We start from the raw sequence: 22,273 nt of genomic DNA on the forward strand, positions 1-22,273 counted from the left end.
AGATACAGTGCCTTGCAAAAGTCTGCTGCTGCCGTTGTGTGAAAAACAACACATATGTTGTGTTCACTTGAAACCATAGACTGTTGAAACTCAAGTCAAAGTTATTGTAAAATACCCTTTTCCCATCCAGTGGTTTCTGTCGTTTAACAGGAATTTACTGGTGAAATAAGTTGTTATTACATTTTTAATAAATCATTTAATTTGGACCCTGTGGCCTTAGCAATAAACAAGCCGTTCTTTAATGTCACAACAATGTAACAATGTAACAATGTGCTCCTTTTTAAAATATATATATATATATATACACAGTATATCTTTCGCTTCAGGCACCGTTTTAAAAGTATCGTTTTAGCACTGGGAAAATGTTGTGTTCTAGGGAGTGGGGGTTGTCACCTTTTTCAGACCTTCTGAGTTTCTGCAGGTATGGTAAAGGCTCTAAAATCGCCACTGGTTCTCAGTCAGTGTTTGCTGTGTTAGTCATCCATGTTTGTGTTTTCTTTCAGGATGGTACCGAGGATTCTCAACAAGGAAGCCAAATGTTAAGGTAAGACAGGCCGACAGCTTCTGCTCCTCACGCTTTCTTCCTCTTAAACTTTCTCCATTCTCTTTTTTATATTTTTTACCACATCTTCAATTCCCTTTCTTCCCGTCTTCCTCTGCTGTGGTGATGTTGAGAAAATGGATTATTTATTTAGCCAACATATCTGACTGCATGTGTAATGCGAAGGGGATTTTTCTGTGTATAATTTGCCCACATCCTCACGTGTCTGAATGTTTGAATGATGTTTTTTTTTTCTTCATTTCCACTTCATATTTGTGCTTTTTAGAAGCAAAGACAAACCCCAGAAGTTAACTCATCAGACAACAGATGTGACTTGAAGTACTGAAGTGGATTTTTAAGTGCCGTATCTGATGGTGTGATTAGGTAATCAACATCTCTAAACAGATTTTATTGGAGCAGTCTTCCCGACCCTGTGCTTGATCTGACTCACACTAACAGCCTCTCTTTTTTTTTTTTTTTTTTAAAGCACCATGTCTGGAACAGCAGCTAACAGGCTTCTGGGTTTTTAGTCTTTAAAAAAAGAACCTCTTTTGTGTTTTTTTTTCCCCGCTCTGTCCCACTGTCACCCGCCTTCGATTTTATTTGGCTCCATCCTGATCTGTGGGTCCGTAAGAGGCTTTACTGTCTAGCTTTACTATATCTAGACAGCAGTGTCTCCTCTATCTGCTGTGGTTCCCCGCTGGGTGTTTTCTGTGCTGTAGACAGGGGAGGTGTTAACATACGGGAGATCATCTGCGCGGGTTTTGTATTTCATCTTAAAAAAAGGGCAGACGCAGAAGCTGAGAGGTGAGATAATAAAACGGAAGCCCCTCTGGTATGGCTTTGAGATTCGCAGGAATGTTTGCATCAGTGTGACGAGCGTCCCCGATTTGTCAAGTGAGAAAAAAAACTGAGATTCCCATAAAGATATTTTACACATTTTCTCAATTGAAGTTACAGACATGTTTCCATAACATGATATATTTACAGGATCACCACCATAACATGAAAGAGGGTTCTATCCATGTACTGTAGCCCTCCTCTGGCAGACCAATCTAGAGCTGTTACCTGATATATGAACACACTGCTCTGTGTTTCCAGGATGCTTCACAGCCTCTGATAAATGTGGAATTAGGACAATTCCTCATTTTGCTGGAGGGACTCGGTGGTCTTCGAAAACCCATGGCCCCAGCTGTTAAAACCACTGAATCAAAAGAAACACATAGACATGTTTAAAATGGCATTCCTACGATGTGTGATGTTGAACACTTACAGACTCCAACCTACCAATCTGAAATGGAATAACGTACGCAGAAGTGTACAATATTTTAAAGATGGTACCAATCTGCGTAATGCATGAGGCACGTGAAAACATTTCTCAGGCAGCATGTCAGTTGCTACCCATTATACAAGATTGCCTCTGTGAAAAAAAATAGCTAGCTTGCAAGTGAAAATCCTGATCATGTTGAGAGCTTCCGAGGCTGCACCTCCAGAGAAGACTTGACTTATAGTGGACTAGCATAACAGCTTGGCCGTGGGTGGCGCTCTGCCATTCGTTTCCGTAGGTTACAGCGAGGGCAATGGGATGCAGCACAGCGGGGATAATCAGAAAGAAAAAAAGTTGAAGCTCAGGTTTCCTCATGCAAATCAAATACCAGGGATGTTCACAGTTTAAAAGCTCAGCTACACTGGTACCAAACACTTCACCCCACCTCACCTGCATTTTACACAGAAACTCTGTTTCACTTTTGTAGCAACAGCCGCTGAAGCCCAAAAGCTAGACCCAAAACCAAACAGACGATATCACAATTCAACACCATGATCTGATTCTGCTTCTATACACGCTAAAAGGAATGTTTATTTAAATAGAGTCCGATGGGTTTGGTGATGGTGATATCGCGGCTGTGTCATGTTACTCAAAAGGAAATTACTCTTAAACAAAAAGGTTTCTCTCTCTCTCTATTTCTATATTGTTGTGAGACACTTAGAATAATAATCTAAGTCTGTCAGCGGCAAAAACTGAACTTTTAGTGGACGCTAACTGACGGTGAACATTTGTCTTGTAGGGTTACATTACAGCGCGGTTCATAACTGCAGATTCTCACTCCCATCACGTCAAAAACGGACGCTTGGTCAGGTGGCTTTGGAGTTGTTATTGATGCTAAAAGTCTCCTTTAGCGTTAGATCTAAACACGATTTATCTAAATGCGCTTGGTCGGGACTATTGGCGTTACTCCATGACATGCGGGAAGAACAGGACAGTTGGGTTTAGGAAAAGAAGAACAGGACGGTTGGGTTTAGGTAAAGAAAAATGGGACGGTTGGGTTTAGGAAAATAAGAACGGGACAGTTGGGTTCTGGGTGAAAGTCCTGTGTTGTTTGACCCATCCACCACCACAACCAACTCCCTATGCAGATTTACATACTACTCGCTACTGTAGTCGCTCTTAATGCTTAATGTATCTTCAAACGCCGTGTAGCTGCTGCTCTCCCGGTGAGTTCTACACACACGCTTCTGACGCTGACAAACATCCGTATTTTACGAGTTCGGAGTGAGAACGGGTTGGCGTTCTCGCTCTATACTGGACCCATTTCAAAGATTTGAAGTGACCTAGGTTTGTACAAAACATGTCAGTCAGAACAGCAGGTGATCACTGTTTAGTCAGGTTAAGTCTATATCCTTGATGTTCCACTTCTGGGATTGCTCCGTTGCCGCTGGAAAATCAGCCGGATTTCACTCATTTAGGCCGGATATGCGTTGCCTTGGGCTCTCTTTGTGTTGGCGTTCTAACCTCCGGTGGATTTGTGAGGACTATGGTTAACTGCTCCTCAAATCTCTGCAGGGTAAATCCAGACAGCTAGCTAGTCTCTCTGTCCAATCTGAGTTTTCTGTTGCACGACTAAAACTACTTTTAAACGTACACGTTCCACCAAAACAAGTTCCTTCCCGAGGCTATTTTGCAGCGGCACCGCAGCTTTTCTCCGGTGCTTAGCGCCGCCCAAGACAATAGTGATTGGTTCAAAGAAATGCCAACAAACCAGAGCACGTTTTCCTCCCATCCCCGAATATTATGTGGAGCAGCCAGACCTTCGTCCAGTGCGCTTTGGAGGAGGGTCTGGCAAAGCGAGACTAGGTCAGGTTTGACTCTGTGTGTGTGTGTGTGTGTGTGTGTGTGCAGCATAAAGCATAGTAAAGCATAAAGAGACACAGGTGCAAAAGTATGTGTGATAGAACTATGCCCACTTGCATGCTACAGAATGCATTCATGCGTTTGCATGCCTTGTATTGTTGCGTGTCTAAATGTGACTGTGTTTGAGCGCTGCCTCTCTGTCCCAGCAGCGAGGCATCAGCCCAATCCTGTTAGTTCCACCATAATCACCTGGTTTCTCTACATCAGGCTCGCCGGATGAATCAAATCGCTATGTATGCCTCAGGTTATGCCTTCCCTGCTCTGACTTTTTCTGTTTCTGTTCCAGCAGCACTAGAAGAACTTCACACTGTCATCGGTGTTTAGGTTACTCTAGTTTCACATTACCAGCTCTATCTGTGTAGTATAGTCTGGCTACACCACAGATGCATTCTGGGATAGGAGAGAAAAAAAACGCTCTGGGATGTTTGCATTCCTTTAAACCAATCCCAATCGTCTTGGGCGGCGCTAAGCACCCGACGCAGCGACGGGGGCTCTGCTAAATAGTCTCGGGAAGGAACTTGTTTTGGTGGAACATTTGAAAATGGAAATGCCTTAAACATATTCTTTGTAAATCTTCACAATCATTCCCTGAAAGAACAAAGCAGGCCTGCCTTGTTGCACCAAACTTTCTTCAAAACTTGAAATTTTCAGTTTCTCGAAGTTTGTTGTTGTTTCCCGTAGGCCTGTAGCGACGTCTACGTCAAAATTACGTCGACGTCATAATTTTGCATCGACGCTTCGCCACAGCTCGTGACACACACCTGGGAGACCAAAACATTGCAGAATGGAGGACGAAACAGCAACCTCCTTACAGAATTCCCAACAAAGCCCTGCAAAAAGCCCCAATAAAAGAAAAAGTCCTAAAAAAGAACAGTTCAATAGACAAAAATCTAAATCATCGAAGGTATGGGAATACTTCAAATTTAGTCCCAAACGTAAAGGTGTCGTTATTTGCGCTCTTTGCCAAATGGAGTTGGCATACCACACCAGCACAACAGCAATGTGGGAGCATCTGAAACAGAGGCACCCCATTGTCACTCGTGAAGGAGACAATAACAAGTACTAACGTTGGCTAAATTAATTTCATGTTTGCGTAGTGTGTTCTGCTCTGCGCACTTTGGTGGTGCTAGCTAACTGTTTATGCTAGGTTAGTAGCTAACGTTAACATTAGCTAGCTACTGCCGCCTAAACAGCTGTGTTTAGCTAACATCAGTTATCATCTAATGTTGGCTTGAATGGCAGCTAGCTTACAGCTGCAGAACACAGCTATCTATAGTAGCTAACGTTAGCTAACGTTAGCTACTAACCTAGCACGAACAAACTGCACAGAGAGCTAAGATGCGTTGGTTAGCCTAGCATCGAAGTTTTATATTGTGTTTTATATTGTGTTAAACACTCTCAGGAATGTCTACACTGTGCACTGCACAGTGTTTTTTTGCACTATAACTTTTTAATTTTTTGAACAAGAGAGTTATGTTGGTACTGTAAAAGAGTAAACAGGCTGGCCTTTCATTTGGTAGAACAGTAAAATGATTTTATTTATTTTATTTTGTGTAAAGCAGAAGATTTTTAGCTGTGCAAAACTGTTTAATAAAGTATATTATTAAGATTTTTTTTGGTATTTATTTGAGATACATTATGGTTTTTATTAATTGAGCAACAGAAAAATAATCGTTATATTAATCGTCCAAATAGTCGTTAGATTAGTCGACTAATCAATAAAATAATTGCCCGATTAATCGTTTAATAAATAATTGTTTACCCCCAGCCCTAGTTTCTCGTAGAGAACCGTTTGAGAACAGAAACACACAGAGAGTTTGCACCAGATGTCTTTATCCTGGAAATGTACGTCCGTTGAGCCAGACTAAGATTACTCATCTCTAATGTAGGAGCACTATAAAGAAATTTCATATTTCACATATTTCACATATTTCACATATTTCATGTGTTTACTTTGTTGAGGGATGAGTGAACAACCTTTGGAGAGTCTTGTATGAGTGAATGTCTTGTTTGTATGAGTTATGTATTATATATTTTTGCACTTACCATTACCATTATTGTTGTTGTTTTTTATTTTTTTCTGTTTGACTGCCGCTGTAAGGTCAATGTCAATTTCTGTACTTAAACTAGAGGACCCCCTCGAAAACGAGATGGTTCATCTCAAGGGGTTATTCCTCTTCAATAAAATAAATGTCAAACAAATGTACACTTTTAAGACCCCTGACTGACATTTCTCATCAGTTCCACTCTAAACTGTACAGTTCAGCTAACAAAGGTCTGAAGAGATGTTTGGTATCCCTGACCTTTGAATATAATGCACGAGTTTCTCTTCAGAATAAAGGCAACAGCAGATTTGATTTTGTGAAATGTGTGTGTGCTTGGCTCACTTCAGTGGATGTGTCTGTCTGTCCAGTCACCTTCCAGACTTGAGATTAGACCAATCAGAGGAGAGTGTCAGAAAACACACACACACACACACACACACACACACACACACACACACACACACACACACACACACACACACACACACACACACACACACACACACACACACACACACACACACACACACACACACACACACACACACACACACACACACACACACACACACACACACACACACACACACACACACACACACACACACACACACACACACACACACAGTGTCAGTGTGGGGCCTTTGGGACTGTGCTCGCTGTGCATTAGTCACGGTCATCAGTCCATTTAAGCATGGATCAGCACAGTTTGGCTCACATTCTGTCCTCTGCAAGAACCCAACTCTGATACCAACGTCAAGTACAGGCCGAGTAAATCAATATTACGTCCAAATATTTAGACTATGGGGTATGATCTTAAACGTTTAGACTGCATGGTACAATCTTTATTATACGCCGTCCTAACATTAGATTACATTTATTCATTTATCTGACGCTTTCATTCAAAGCAACCTTACAGTAAGGGCATTCAGCCATGAGGTACACACTCAGAACAGCAAGAATCACATAGAAGAAGTACATTAGCTTCAAATAAGCCTAACTACCAAGTGCAACATATAGGTGCATGTTATTATTTTTTTTTTTTTCACTGTCATCTTCTTAGCCAAGGTGCAGTCGGAAGTGATTTTAGCCTGCAGCGGAAGATGTGTACACTTTCAGCTGTTGCTTGTTCCGCCTTTTTGGAGCTGATACTCAATAAAACATTTCTTTACAGTCTTTCCTACATTATTACTAGTACAAAGTTGTATGTATTTTTTTGTAATTTGGTTGTCAGTAATGTTCAGTGTGGAAAAAAAAAACAACGTTTCTTGTGTCAGTTCAGACTTGAGGTGGCAGGAAAGTTTAGATGCTTTGGATGGTGTCTGTTCATAAAGCAGCATGGATGGAATGCAGCGAGTTAAGTCTGTCAAATAGAACTGAAACAAAGGCGGAGCTCGCTAACGTACGGGATGCTGCCTGTCAGGGTGGACCTCTTTACTCCCGCTGCTGTCGCTGGTAGTTCCCTCTCTCTCTCTCCACACTGAATTGTGTGCTTGCAACGGGTGTGAGTTTGTGTATGTGTTACGTCTGTTTGTGTGTGTTGTGGACTTTGCCTGCTCTGCATTGAGCTGACACAGGTAACGTGCTCTTGTGTCCTTCTCGATAAACAGCATTAAAACAGCATCCCTGAATTCAAAGGAAGGCTCAAAGCTATCGATCACTGAAAAGAAATCCTCCTGTATAACAGGTTGGAAATCTGAAAGCAAAAAGAGGAAGAGGGGAAAAAAGATGAGGAGGTTAGATAGATGTTTGGTTTTGGTGTGTTTTATCACTCTGCGATGTCGAGCTCCTCACCGCAGCCTCAAACCGGGCATAAAAGGCTCCTCTCTGCAGGGAACAGAGAGTGGGGATTACACCTGGCACAATACAAACATGGTTTAGACCACTCCAACACTCTCTGGCTCTGTGAGCTGCCAGTAAGTGTGTGTCTTGAGTGCGCCTTGTATGCAATTTAGAAATGGACAGAGGATCTATTCAGACTCAGCCTGAACACAAGATGAAGAAGTAGAAGTCTGTAGACTGTTGACGTCTCCTAAATGGAAATGTGAGACATCAAACAACTGCACAGAGATGTGGGAAAACTAGTGCAGTTTGTTCTGAGTAAGAACCCAATCTTCCCCAACAATGAAGGCCCTACCTTGTTTGGTCTGGAACTAAAGGTGTCAAACCTCCCTGGATCAAAGTCTGGACCAAACAGCCGGACCTTGTTCCGACGAAAAAGAGGTGGTCTTAGTCTGGATCAAATGGAACCATGGTCCGGTTCGTTACTAGTGTGCAGCATTTTGTGGATGGTTTGGACTTTCGACAAATTAAAGGAAGTGCTGGATAGGGCTGGGTATCATTCAAAAAATGTTGATACCGGTACCAATTCCAATACTGTAACTTCGATACCAGTTACTAAACGCTACTTTTTTCAATACCAATTTAATGAAACAAAAAAAATAAATTACAACATATTACATTACGGCACAAATCTTTTGATTTATTTTGCGGCTCCTACTGCGTGAGCCGAGTCTCTGTGCTCATTTTTATTTCATAAAATATTTTTTTAGACATTATTTAGCTCACTTATTCTGATAAGATTTACTCCTAAGGTTTTGAAATTGGGTATTGAGTGACGAGGAATTTTTCGATACTCAATAATTTAGAGGCAATTCGGACGGTGCCTAAAAAATATTGAATTCTGTACCCAGCCCTACATACCTACGTGCTGGATGTTAGGGGTGGTACGGTTCACAAAACCCACGGTTCGGTTCGTATCACGGGTTTAGGGTCACGGTTTTCGGTTCTGTACGGTTCTTGTTATTTTTTCTTTTAATCTTTAACACTCCAGAATATACTTCAGCATATAGCTAAAATTAGCATATTGAATGCATGTTGCACAAAACATGCACACAGTGGCAGTTCTATATTGTTTTATTTCATCATAGGTAACATGAAATCCAAAATGTTCCCACACACCAGACTATAAACGACGCTGGCCCATCCTCCAGCTCTGGGCAGCCTCTCTCCCACCTGACATCTCTGCAGGTGACGTGACATTATATACTGTCTATGGACGTGACCTGCAGCGGCACCCCACTCCACTTGAGGACCGGTCGGCTCGGTGTCTCTCAAAATCTGACGAAAATCTTTTAAACTGACCTTTGTCGATCTGAAATGAAGACAGATTCAGCAACTGCATGGCCTATTTCTCGCTTAAAATGTTTTAAGAAACACGTTTCGGTGAACTATTTTAGTACAATATGAGATCGTATTCTGAACGAGCCGCCATGACAGTCTGTTTTGAAATTAGGGACCAGCCATACCCATGTGACGCAATCGTCCAATCAGCTGCCATGGGTTGTGTTTGTCACGCCCATCCTGCTCGTCATTTCCATTAAGTGTTTTAACATAGGTGTCGAAAAAGTGGGCACTACGGCAGTAAGAGGTTAGTGCACATTAACAGTGGACTGACGAACCGTGCGGTACATACACGCTCCGAACAGAGACTAGCGAACCGAGACTAGCGAAACGAGACTAGCGAACCGAGACTAGCGAACCGAGACTAGCGAACCGAGACTAGCGAAACGAGACTAGCGAAACGAGACTAGCGAACCGAGCGGTTCGGGTGTTTTTTCATGAACCGTACCACCCCTACTGGAGGCAGGTATGTCATGTAAGTTAGGGATAATGTAGAGCGAGCCGGTCATTATTGACAATTAGAACCCCGACAGGGTGATGCAGCGGGGTCAGCCCAATGTTCCCACAGCCCAATGGTCCCACAGCCCTATGCTCCTACAGCCCAATGGTCCTACAGCCCTATGTTCCCACAGCCCAATGGTCCCACAGCCCTATGCTCCTACAGCCCAATGGTCCCACAGCCCTATGTTCCCACAGCCCAATGGTCCCACACCCCAATGGACCCACAGCCCTATACTCCTACAGCCTTATGTTCCCAGGGCTCCAGACTAACTTTTTTCACTAGGAGCACAGTGGCCCCCCACTGAAAATTTTAGGGGCGCAACCAGGAAATTTAGGGGCACAGACCGTAAATCAACATGCTAAACAAATATTCACATTTCTACTAATTTCCACTGTATTACTAATAAATACTTTAATAATAGATGCAGAAATTACAATGTGCTGTTTCAAATTCAGTGTCACTTTTGAAGATGCAACATAGAAGGCACCATTGCTGTCATGACAGTAAACAAAATATTTAAAAAATATACCAGCTCTGGTCTACAACTACAATGAATTCACCTTAAAATTAAACATGTATTGTTTAGGCTACTACCCTTAGGGTTGGGTACCTTTCGCATCTGAACCAATATTGTTACAGATACCTGAAATTATGGTACTTTTTTTCGGTACTTTCCCTCTGTAATTACAAAACAATTATTTCAGTTGTAAAAATAATTCCAAACCTATTTATCCTATGTACTTAGAACATTATGTTATTTTATTAGAATATGTTACACTCTAAAGAAATTAAACAAAAATAAAAACCCTCTCTCCTCCCAAACCCTACAACCTATTAAATTGAATAATTATTCATTTCTTACTCACTGTAACTTGTTTAGCCTGTTGTATTTTCATCATGACCGTTTTCAATTGCTCTTTAATGTTTCATGTAAAGCACTTTGAGTTGCTTTGTTGCTGAAAGGAGCTGTAGAAATAAAGTTGCCTTGCCTTACAGCCTGTCAGTCAGTCCCCAGGGCACAGTTGCACACTGTTGAGCCTGCTGCTTGTCTCAGAGGAAGTGTAACGTCAACAGCACCGTGACTGTTTTTAATATCATATAGCAGCAAACGCTTTCAGCGTGAAGTTTTTACAAACTGTAACCATACTTGAAACCACTTTATCCGCATCACCCACTGTGACTTCAACAAAACAGCCGACGTAGTTTGCGCCGATCGCACCTCTGCGTGTGTGTGCGCGGGTGTGTGTGTTTGTGTCGGAGCACCGCTTTCTGTCTTGCAGAGAGGACAGATAAGCTTGCGCTTACGTGCAAAATTAGGTCTCATGTTCCTACACTTCCCTTCAATTTAAGCCCTATCCTCCCTCAATTTTTTTGGGGTTAGGGGGCTAAAATCTGATACAAATTTATGAAAAAGGAAATGTGGGAAAAAAATCTTAGAAATGTGGGAACATAGGGTTGTGGGAACATAGGGCCTAATTTTCAGTGAAAAAAAATCTTAGAAATGTCAGAACATAGGGCTGTGGGAACATAGGCACGCTCCCGATGCAGCCTGATTGAATCACCCTGAAGGCGTTCAATTCGCAATCATGACCTTCTCACTCTACATTATCCCGCTTATTACACGGCTACTCATACAGAGGTTTCCTACTGATGAAGCCTGCGTCCCGCTCGGCACGGTTACCTTTACCGCGGATAAGCACGGCTCTCCGGGGAACTGATTTTATTGATTTTAAAAATAGTCCGTCAGAGTCTATGGTGAAAACTCATGTTCAGATGCTTACCTTCAGCAATTTCCTTATGTTCTCTTAATTACCATAATGACTCAAATTTAAGACACCAGAGCAAGCCATAATGCAACACTCTCTGTTACACCGGTACCCTCTCCATTCAAATAGAATATCTCGACAGCGTGAACTCACGAATGTCTGGTCTTCGAATATAAGACAACCCCCATATTTCAGACATAATTTCCAGAAAAAGAGAATGAAATCAGACCGAGGCTGAATGATTCGTTCCTCTCATGTGTATCTGAGGCTTTCTAATCCGAGTGAACATTAGACAGATGACTAACAGGCTACCTACATGTGATCTGTAGTTGATTGATTACAGTGGAGTTTTTCCTGAGATGACAAATGGAGACAGCAGACATTATTCTGGCACATTTAAATAACTCAGCTCAGCCAGTATTGACACTTGATATCAACTTACAACAAAAGAAGTGTAACCGTACCTTGACCTACATTTAGGGAGAGATTGCAGTCCAAACTCAAAAGACTCAGGAACGGCTACAAATCCATTCGGAAAGACGGTGGTACAAAACTGATGCTTTTGTTTATTGTTACGCAGAGCGCGTGTGTCTTTTGGACACGGCTGTCAGTTCGCATAGCTGCAAAGTACGACTAGATGTGAACTGTCTTCCAAAAATATCAGCCAGGGGCAGCGGTTTTAAATTCAACAGGGCGGCCTGCAATGTGGAAACAGAGCAATGTGAATATTTATATATATATATATATATATATATATTCGTTATGGCTCTCCTTTCTTTTAGAATCTCATTGCGGTGGAAACGTCTCCCTCAGACTATTTAGAAAAGCGCTCATTGTTGAAGAATTGTTGAAGAATCCAACCACAACAAAGGAGGAAGATGTACAGTTGTGATGTAATCACTGTAATTTTATCATCCGAGCCGAGTCGGATTCAATTATAGACCCGAGTGCATTATGAAGATGCTTACACAATCCTTTTTTCTCACTCGCAACGAGGACAATGAACCGAGCCGAGTCAAAAAGAAGAGCTCAGAACAGAAGAGAGAAGACGCAAGGGGTGGAAGATAAAGTCCGTGAGGACAGTAGAAGGACGACACAGAGGAGAAGAAAGAAAGGTAAAAGAGAGGAGCGGAGAGTGAAGCACAGCTGCATTGTGACAGAACCGACCAGAACACAACGACTGATGGTAGCTCGGCAGCAGGTGCGATAAGAATGAAACACAGGCGAGTGTAATTACTGTACAGCGGGGAAGAGGAAGAATGTGCTATGTGATTGTAATAAGACAAATCACAGAGAGAAGAATAAAAATGAGAAGGGGAGGGGGGAAAGGCTACGATGACCTCGGACTACGGTTAATCCTTTTCAAATCTGAACGCGATTAGAATAAATTAGCTAATCGCGAAGACCGCATTTAATCGAACGTGAAATATTTCGTTGAATTATATTGATTTAACATATTTGATTAATTTTAATTATTATCTTTACAGTTTTTATCACAAGTGAAATATAAATGCAGGTATAATGTTACATATCCCTGGTTGTTTACAGAAAAGTCCTGTTTTCAGGGGATCTTTCATTTATGTTATATTACTTTATTTAAAGCTATAGTGCGTAGTTTCTGTCGCAAGCCTTCCGTGATCGTGCACATATAATGGAAAGTATGTTGTTGGGTGTCATTGGGCATTTTTAAGTGGGTATATTGAAATCCTGGAGCTTTCTTAGTGGGTATACTGCGTATCACGTAGACTACACCACTGGTGCAGATTAATCACTGGCACCTTGAGCCAAACCCCGTTCAAAAACCTGGCAGTGAACTTCAGGAAAGTGCCTAACACACTCGACTGTCCTGCTGTTACACCCGTAAACTAAACACAGACAGCTGCTTGGTGCTGGCTCACGGCAGTGCGACACTGAATAAATATAGGGGAAACGCAATGCATATTTGGTGGGACTTTTTGCATTGAAATATATATGTACCGCGCTGACACGAGAGAGGAATCCATTTTGGCATCGAACTCTAATGAAGAAAGTGAATAAACTATTCCGACCTTAAATAAAATAATTGGTATCGCCATTCAAATACGTCTTCTTATCAGGTAAATTACAATGGCAAACAATATATTTCTCAGCTACTTATGTCAATTACAGTGATCTCTTTACCCTACAGCACTCCTCCAGGAACCTAAGATGGTCTAATCAGGTCCTTTTAGCTATTCCACAGTCTCCGATGAAAACAAAGGGGGATCGTGCCTTCTCCGTTGTGGCCCCGAGATTCTGGAACAAACTTCCCATTCATAATAGGTCCTCCTCTACTGCCGAGAGCTTTAAGTCTCGTCTAAAAAAACACATTTTTATTCTTTTTCTTAACATAATGTAACTTTGTACAGCACTTTGTTCAGCCTAGGTTGGTTTTAAATGTGCTCTATAAATAAATTGACTTGACTTGACTATAGCTACATGGGAGGTCTATAAACAGTTTTACAGATAGCATAACATATTGCACGCATGTCTCTGATTACAATATATGAGCAAATACTACAGTATGTTTTTCTTCTTCATACAGACTATCGAGCCACGAGCGTGGCTCGATAGTCCGTATGAAGAAGAAAAAAATGGAACAAATAGTCGAATAGTCATATTGAACGGCCAAATCTGATTTGATGGATACAGGTCTATAAAACGTTTCTTGTGCAGCACTTAACACGCAGGCCTCCATGTGTGTTGATAAGTGCTGAGTCGGGAGATTTCTCTCACCCACTGGAGCTATAGGTCACGTTGAGATGAGTGTGCTCAACGAGCTAAAGAAAGCGAAACCAAACACATTAACCACGATGCAATCTGCTAATGCTTTCAACTATGACATGACCTTTGGTGCAGTGTTTGATAGCCCTGTGGTTTACTGACTTGGATAAGGGTTCATAAGTGCTTTAAGCTCAACGCGGCGATATTTAAAGTGTGCTTTTTTTAAAATATGATATGGCCTTAGTTCTGTACCACGGCTAAGTGGTCACCGCCCACTGTCTTTACAAGTAGAGATCAGCGAGGACTCTCTTCCACTTCAATCTGCGCTCTAACTTTTTGTTCCTTTCACAGCCGATGCCCTGCTGCTGAACTAAAACATTGTTTTGAACTCTTGTGTTGTCTTCCTGTCGACCGTGCAACTTTGGGTTTTTCTGGGTCGAAATTTCAACATTTTGTTATGAGTGGGCCAAATTCTCTGGGCGGGCAAAGCAGAGAAAGGGAAGGTAGCCTTTCCCCTTATGACCTCATAAGGAGAAGATTCCAGATTGGCCCATCTGAGCTTTCATTTTCTCAAAGGCAGAGCAGGATACCCAGGGCTCGGTTTACACCTATCACCATTTCTAGCCACTGGGGGATCATAGGCAGGCTGGGGGAACTCATATTAACGTTAAAAAACCATGGGACCTTTAAGATTATATACAAACCCCTTCCTGTGCGTCCTGCATGTAGAAATTTGTGTTCATTTCAAGCGTTTTGTGTTCTTAAATCCAGTTCTACCTGTCTGATGTAAAATGGGACATTAACACTGTGACTAATCCGGAATATTTGAGCTGCTGCTTTAAACACTTCGTCAAATTAAGGACAGCATTCACGTCCAATCTGTCCCTTGTCCTCAAGCTGAAGCCATCTTTTTTAGACAGATAATCCTGTGGAAATGTAAAGTGGTTTGGCTGCTTGGTGAAAGCCAGATTTCAGTGAAATCACTCGACTTGACTGTCAGTTATACATATTGTAACCCATTTTGCTCTTTGAGGAGCATAGGTCACTCTTTATTTTTCTTGGGCGGTCTTTTCCGCTTCCTTCCAGGATGAATGTTGACGTTTCCATTTCGGCTGCTATCTGTGAAACTTTGCCGGCTTGGTTGCCTACCTTGTTTGGATTTTTTTTTTTTTTTTTTGTCGGAACAACAAGACGGGAAAAAGACCTTACACCCAACGATCGAGAGCGCAAAGACTCGACATTTTATTCTATTATCGGAAATTAGTCTCAAAAAGTTGCTTCAAAAGGTCGGTGATAGTCAATGAGTTGACTAATCTGCCCTCTGTCTTTTGGTTTTGGTCGCCTAAAATTTCTTTATTTTTTTTCGTGCTGAATGATTTATTTCCAAGAAACGTCTCTGTTCTACACAATAATTAAACTGGTGCTTCTGCATGATTCTTTGTGGAGAAACTCAGTTTTACAGATCTGTTGATTAACCCTCCTGTTGTCCTCGGGTCTGACCCATTTCTGGCCCATTTCTGACCCATTTTCAAAGTCTCTATATCAGTTTTCTTTCAACCAATTTTTCAAAACAAAATAACAACTTACAATTGCTATATATAGTGTACGTCAGGGGTCACACACCTCTGGAGGCGTTAAGCGTCTTGCTCAGGGACACATTGGTTGATGTATGACAGTGGTAATTGAACCCAGGTCTCTTACACCAAAGGAACGTGTCATATCCACTGGGCCATCACCTCATGACATGGATGGTTCCATACAGCGCTCCAAGTCAAATAAATGGTCAGTTGTGTACGGGTTGGCTCACTGGGTAGAGCAGGTGCACATATACTTGGAGGTTTATGCCTCGACGCAGAGGTCCAGGGTTTGAATCTGACCTGTGGCGATTTCATGCATATCTTCCCCCCCATCCACCCACTCTCTCTCTCACCTAGCTGTCCGGTTGAATAAAGGCAGAAAAGCCCCAAAAAATAATCTTAAATAAATAAATCAGTTCAGTACTTTGATTGAATTATGGGGTTTTTTATTCAATTTTATAGCATTTGAAGAAAATAAATCAACAAAAACGTGGGAAAAAAGTGACAAAAACGTAGGGAAAATCTGCAGAAGTGTTGAAAAGACGACCAAAATGTAAAAAAAAAATTAAAATAGTTTGAATTTGAAATTCTGACCCAGAAAAAAACAAAAAGTTGTCGTTGTCATGGTCCACTGGAAGACAACAGAAGGGTTAAATCAACTAATCCATTAGTCGACAAAATCATACGAGTGTTAGTCAACTAAGAATTTCTTTGTTCTTTCTTTCTTTCTTTCGTTTTACACACATGCTCCATTACTGTATATTGCTTCGTTAATGGCTAAATCATATGCAAGTAACAATGCATGAAATCCAATCCGTTACGTGTCACAGAGAACGTCTGAGCCCGGGAAACCATGGAAACGAGAGCCTCAATTCCCTTTACACAGTTGGACGTCGCATGACACGGTATATTAGCGTATAAATGGGAAAGCAAGCCCATTTTGTTTGCATAAACAGACGCACATTTGCATTCAATCTAAAATATGGACAATAGAGCAGACACGGTGGCGCTCGGGGTATTTAGGTATTTAACTATTATTTGTATTTGCTCTGATTTGTCTCCTGGACCATTGTGGGAAACAAACAATTGGATGTTCTGCACTTTTGACGACCAGTGAACGTCTGTCAGGATTTACAGGTTAGAAAGAAGAGGCAAGGGTCTGCATACATCTCTCTGCCACAGCCCTCCCTTTGTCTTCTCCACCGTACATCTCTTTGTCTCCTTCTTTTCCTTTAAAGGGGTGATAGAATGATTATATAGGGTATAATAGGGTATGTAACATTGATTGGGCTGAAAATTGCCCGAATGCTATTTCATTAGGCCCTTAACTACCCTGTGAATATGGCTCTATTTGGAACAAGAGCTTTTCTTTCAAATATGGTATGCTCATGAATATTCATGAGCATATATAATGAGCTACGTGCTGATTGGTTTGACAAACTACATAGAAACATATGGGAGACTCGACAGCAGGTCTCATATTTCAGATACTGCAAAGTTATACATTGTTTATCGGGCTATTTCGTTATTAAATTCACTTCTGAGACTTTTTTTAGCGAGAAATTAACTTTAAAAAGCTCAAATATGGGCCATTTACGAAAATTGATGGCCAATTGCAAATTTAGTAAGACTGTGTGACGGAGTTCAGCGGCCGGTGCTGCCTGTGTTGCTGCCTCACCGCCCGGCCTGCCTTCCTTCACAGACCCCGGCCTTCTATGAGGTACTTGGAGCTCCGTCACGGCAGCCCACAGCACTCCATACCCGCGCAAAGTCACTGTTTTTTTGCGCTAATGGACAACCAAACGCTGCTGCCCTGACAGAGCTCCAGGGCCTGCAACCTTATATACTGTCTATGCCTGCAGCTCCCCTCTTCCTGCTAGCTAAATGGCCCGTGTATGTGAGTGAGAGCGTGGTCAGCGAGCTCGTTACGCCAGCAATCTCTTACCACAGGTTCCAGTTACTCTTTTAATGTGTGTAATTATAATGTGTTGAGTTATTTAAACAAACGATTGGGGAAATAAACGCCGCTTGTCTGCGAGTCCCATTGATAGAGCTGGATGTGATGTGTAGCTACAAATCACGGATAGTTAGGTTCATTTTTGGCGTAATTCGAGTATATTTCCATTTTGAATTTCGTCACGTCACTTATATAACATCTAACTAAATGTTTTATAAAGCTAACAATGGCGTCCGATTTCAAATTATTGAATATTTGTGAAGAGTAGGGCTTTCGTTAGCTGCAACTGTCCCTTCAATCCTAGCTACATGTGTAGCTACAAATCACGGATAGTTAGCTTAATTTTCGCCGTAATCCGAGTATATTTACAGTTTGAATTTTGTCACGCCACGTATACAACATCTATCTAAATGTCTTATAAAGCTAACAATGGTGTCCGATTTCAAGTTAATGAATATTTCTGAATTTCAGAGGAATTCTAAGAGGAGGCTAGCTAGCTCTCATTGATAGAGCTACAACCAGCCGCAGGCTCTATCAATGAGACTCACGGACAAGCGGCGTTTATTTCCCCAATCGTTTGTTTGAATAACTCAACACATTATAATTACACACATAAGATTAACTGAAACCTGTGGTAAGAGAATGCTGGCATAACAAGCTCGCTGGCCGCGCTCTCACTCACACACACTGGGCATTTAGCTAGCAGGAAGAGGGGAGCTGCAGGCCTTTGAGCTCTTCAGAGCAGGGGCATTTGGTTGTCCATTAGCCCAAGAGACGGTGACTTTGCGTGGGTATGGAGTGCTGTGGGCTGCCAGTCGTGACGGAGCTCCAAGTACCTCAGAGCAGGCCGCAAAACGAATCCCACTATGGCCACGCCAAGACCCGCCCTACGAAGCAGCCCGATTGGTTTGGGTTAGGCATTTCACCTCGAGTGGTTAAGGTTAGGGTTAGGGGATTGGTCAGGGGATAGGACCTGTACATGTAAGCATGGACGCCTGGCCAATAGTAGTGTGTGAACGCTATTGAAGGGCGGGTCTTTGGCGTGGCCATAGTGGGATTCGTAATATCGCGAGCAGGCCGGGGTCTGTGAAGGAAGGCAGGCCGGGCGGCGAGGCAGCAACCCAGGCAGCACCGGCGCTGAACTCCGACTCAGACTACCTGATCTCAGGTCAGTTGTGTAGCCTATGTAAATGTTGGGGCGTGACCGTTCTCTTAATACAGGGCTCGAGAGTGCGACCAATGTGTAAGGGTGCGACTAAGATGTTTCCTAGGTTGTACTGGTGCACCTAACGTCCTCGCATCCGCTGCCTCTCCACTAACGAAGCAATGTCGTTTATATGGATATGGTTTAATGTTGCGTTACATGACCCATTCCATCTGGAAAGCTGTGCCTGTGTTTGGATCTCTCCTCCACGCAGCCCCCCCCCATTCACTTACACACGGCAACATGGAGAGACACAGCGCCGCTGGTCCAAACTCCCGACGTTTGTCTACAGTTTTAATTGTTATTAACACAGCTGTATATTGTTAAGTATGAGAGGGAAACCTGTATTGGTACCAGTGTTTCCGCTGGTAACTCTCTGTTACTGCGGCCGCCACGGCGAAACACACATTAGAAGTTATTATGCGACTAACTTCAGTTGGTTGAGTAATAGCGTGTAAGACGGAGCCTGCTGGATCATAGTTCATAAAAATGCAGCGCAGTGACGATACAGACATTTCATATCCGACACAAGACGGGTGTAACGCTGCTAATGAGTCAGCCATCACTCTCTGAGTAGCCTAGCATAATGCTTCAGTCCATCACACTCCCTCGGTCTTTCGGTCGTTCTTTTTTTTCTTTTTTTTTTTTTTTTTTTAAAAGATTTCGGCCTTTATTTTGATAGGAAAGCTGAAGACATGAAAGAGGGGAGAGAGAGGGGGGGGGATGACATGTAGGAAAGGGCCGCAGGTCGGAGTCAAACCTCTGAGCTATTGCATCCTCTTTCTCTTTTAATCAGTCTGTTATTGTTTTTGAAAGCTTATGAAGGAGCTTTCTCAGATATATATTTTTTTTATATATCCTAGGCTATTTATTTTAGATAACTTTCATTTACATGTGTTGCAGCTGTATATTTTCAAACTGGTAAAGGAAACCCTGTTTTAATAAAAGAGCTTGTGAGAAGTGGCTTTGACTTAAAACTGAACATTTAGCCCACTTTGTAAAAAAATACAGAGCTATATCGGCATTCAGCGTTACGGCAATGCAAGGAAAAATTTGGGTGCACCTAAATTTTGTGCTGGTGCACCTAAATAAAAAAAGTTAGGCGCACCAGTGCAACCAAGGCAAAAAGTTAGTCTGGAGTCCGTTAATACACCCATGGGCTGACAAAGGTTCCGGTTTTTGGGAGGTTGACGTCAACTTCCAGCTTTGTTGAGATTCGCCCGTTTTCAGCGGCAGTTTCAAAATATGAAATCTTCATAGTAAAGGGGTGTCAATTGGATTTTGAGCTCATATGTGTGTCCTATTTACCCACCGAACTGTCGTTATTCAGCTATGACAGGATGAAATCAGTTTTGCATTCTATCACCCCTTTAACTGTATGTAGAGAGGCGTCACATCTGACATGTGATTGGCCCCTGGAAGACACTTTAAACAGGTCGAAACAAGGTGGCGCGCGGTATTTGTGGCTGACTGCTCCGGAGGGAGACTGTGTTATTTGTGGGCCGATGACGTTTTTACTGCAGCCTTGTTCCTCTTCTCTTGTTCGCTCGCCCTCGTGCTCCGGGTTCTGTATCTGTTTTATGCTTTCTCTTGTCTTTCTCTGTGTCTGAGGAACTCGTTCACCTTTATGTTCGTCTTGTCTCCGTCTCCCTCTTTTCTCTCTCTTTCTGTCTCACAAAATGACCTTTTTTAAGTGAACCGCTGTTTCAACACCATAAGCTAAATTGGGAACAACAAAGCGCACACACACACACACACACACACACACACACACACACACACACACACACACACACACACACACACACACACACACACACTTTGAGCGTCAGAGAGGAGCCTGAGGGTTTGCTGAATTCACTGACCTGTTAACCATCTACTGTCACAACTAACTGCAGAGACAGGAACTGTGTGTGTGCGTGTGTGTGTGTGTGTGTGTGCATGTGGGTGTGGTGTGATTCTAAATCAACTTTTGAACGTACACACGCTAAACCAAAAAAAAGACATTTTGGCTATTTTGCAGAGGCACCGTGGCTCCGTTCGGCGGATTTGTGATTGGTTTAAAGAAATACCGATGAAACCAGAGCACGTTTTTTTCCCCCATCCTGGAATGCTGTGTGCAGCGCTGCGGAAGGTCTGGCTATGCGAGACTAGTCTGACTACGGAGAGGACATTTTCCACACTGTGGGCCCTATTTTAAGGATCTGAAACGCAAGTATGCAAAAATGTTGCGTCCGTGTAGATGAGAGAAGCAAAGTGTATGCGCGTTGTACGCACACTACATTATGGCCAAGCATATTACGCCCCTAAAATAGCATCTGAAAATACTGACTTTAGACTAGGTTTTTCCTGGTCAGTGGCGGAAACTGCAAAATAGCACCAGGGAACGCTTGAACACGCCTCCTCTTTTCGCTGAACCGCCCCCGGGAGCACAAATACATTCCCCCTTATTTACCGACGTGAGTCTGTAGAGGGAAAAGTCCGCTGTGCGTCGGGTGCAAAATAGGAATGATACATGCGTCGGTGTAGAAAGGCAATTGCGCTGAGTGCCAGATAGGGCCCTATGTGTGTTTCTGGTTCGGAGCAGACAGGTAATTGATGGAGCTCCCTGGAGGCCGGGCCGACACCTCTGAACCACTCCTGTCAAATGCACCACTAACCACAGTTACTCTATTTCTCCTTAGCACTATTGTTCTTGTCTCTTCGTCTCTTAATAGGTCTCTCTCCGACTCTCTCTCTCTCTCTCTCTCTCTCTCTCTCTCTCTCTCTCTCTCTCTCTCCCCTCTTCATCCCTTCTAAAAATACATTCACACTTGAATAACAGAGGGAGGTTCTCCCCTATGTTTTATTATGCCACGCTCGACCCTAAAAGGTCTTCTGACAGGCGCAGCAGAATGCATCTCTGTCGACAGGAGAAGTCGAATAAGACTGCAGGGTTATTATGCTCGATGGCACTGGGTGGCTTTCTTTCCCCAACCGCTGCAGGCCGAGCTTTCAGAGCACAGATAGGACATTAATCCATACACACATACACACACACACGCTTGCACCTAGGGGTGTAATGATACATCATTCTGGATCAATGTATCGATTCAGTCCTCAAAGATCCGATATTATCGATACAAAGTGAAAACATCGATACATATCGTCATCTTTAAGATGCGCTTTTATTTTGAAATTCCCACTTTATATTTACTGTTTTTTTTATTGAAAACAGTGGTTTGTTTTTAATTTACGGTACATGTCTGGAAGAGTCTAGTAATGAAGTGACTGAATTACATCATATTTTAGTTAAACTTTATTTTTTAAAGATAATTTTTTGGGGCATTTCCAGCCTTTATTTTTGAGAGGACAGATGCTGACTTGAAAGGGGAGAGAGAGGGGGGAATGACATGCAGCAAAGGGCCGCAGGTCGGAGTCGAACCTGCTGCGTCGAGGAGTAAACCTCTATATATGGGCGCCCGCTCTACCAACTGAGCTATCCGGGCGCCCGTTTTAGTTGCTTTTTGTATGTATATAAATGTAGCCGATTGAGTTAAATGGGCTAATGTGTCGTCTTATATCGG

The 22,273-nt window shown here is 42.5% G+C and overlaps 1 protein-coding gene across 1 annotated transcript in view; it reads left to right on the forward strand.

Annotated features, from left to right (window-relative positions):
• dock3 (dedicator of cytokinesis 3) overlaps positions 1-22,273 on the forward strand; it is a 267,193-nt gene that overhangs the window by 126,833 nt on the left and 118,087 nt on the right. The window contains exon 4 of the mRNA XM_028577073.1: positions 504-544. Within this exon, the coding sequence (XP_028432874.1) occupies positions 504-544 (41 nt within the window). The remainder of the gene's footprint in view (positions 1-503; positions 545-22,273) is intronic.

Source organism: Perca flavescens, chromosome 4 (assembly GCF_004354835.1).
Source record: "Perca flavescens isolate YP-PL-M2 chromosome 4, PFLA_1.0, whole genome shotgun sequence".
NCBI lineage: Eukaryota > Metazoa > Chordata > Actinopteri > Perciformes > Percidae > Perca > Perca flavescens.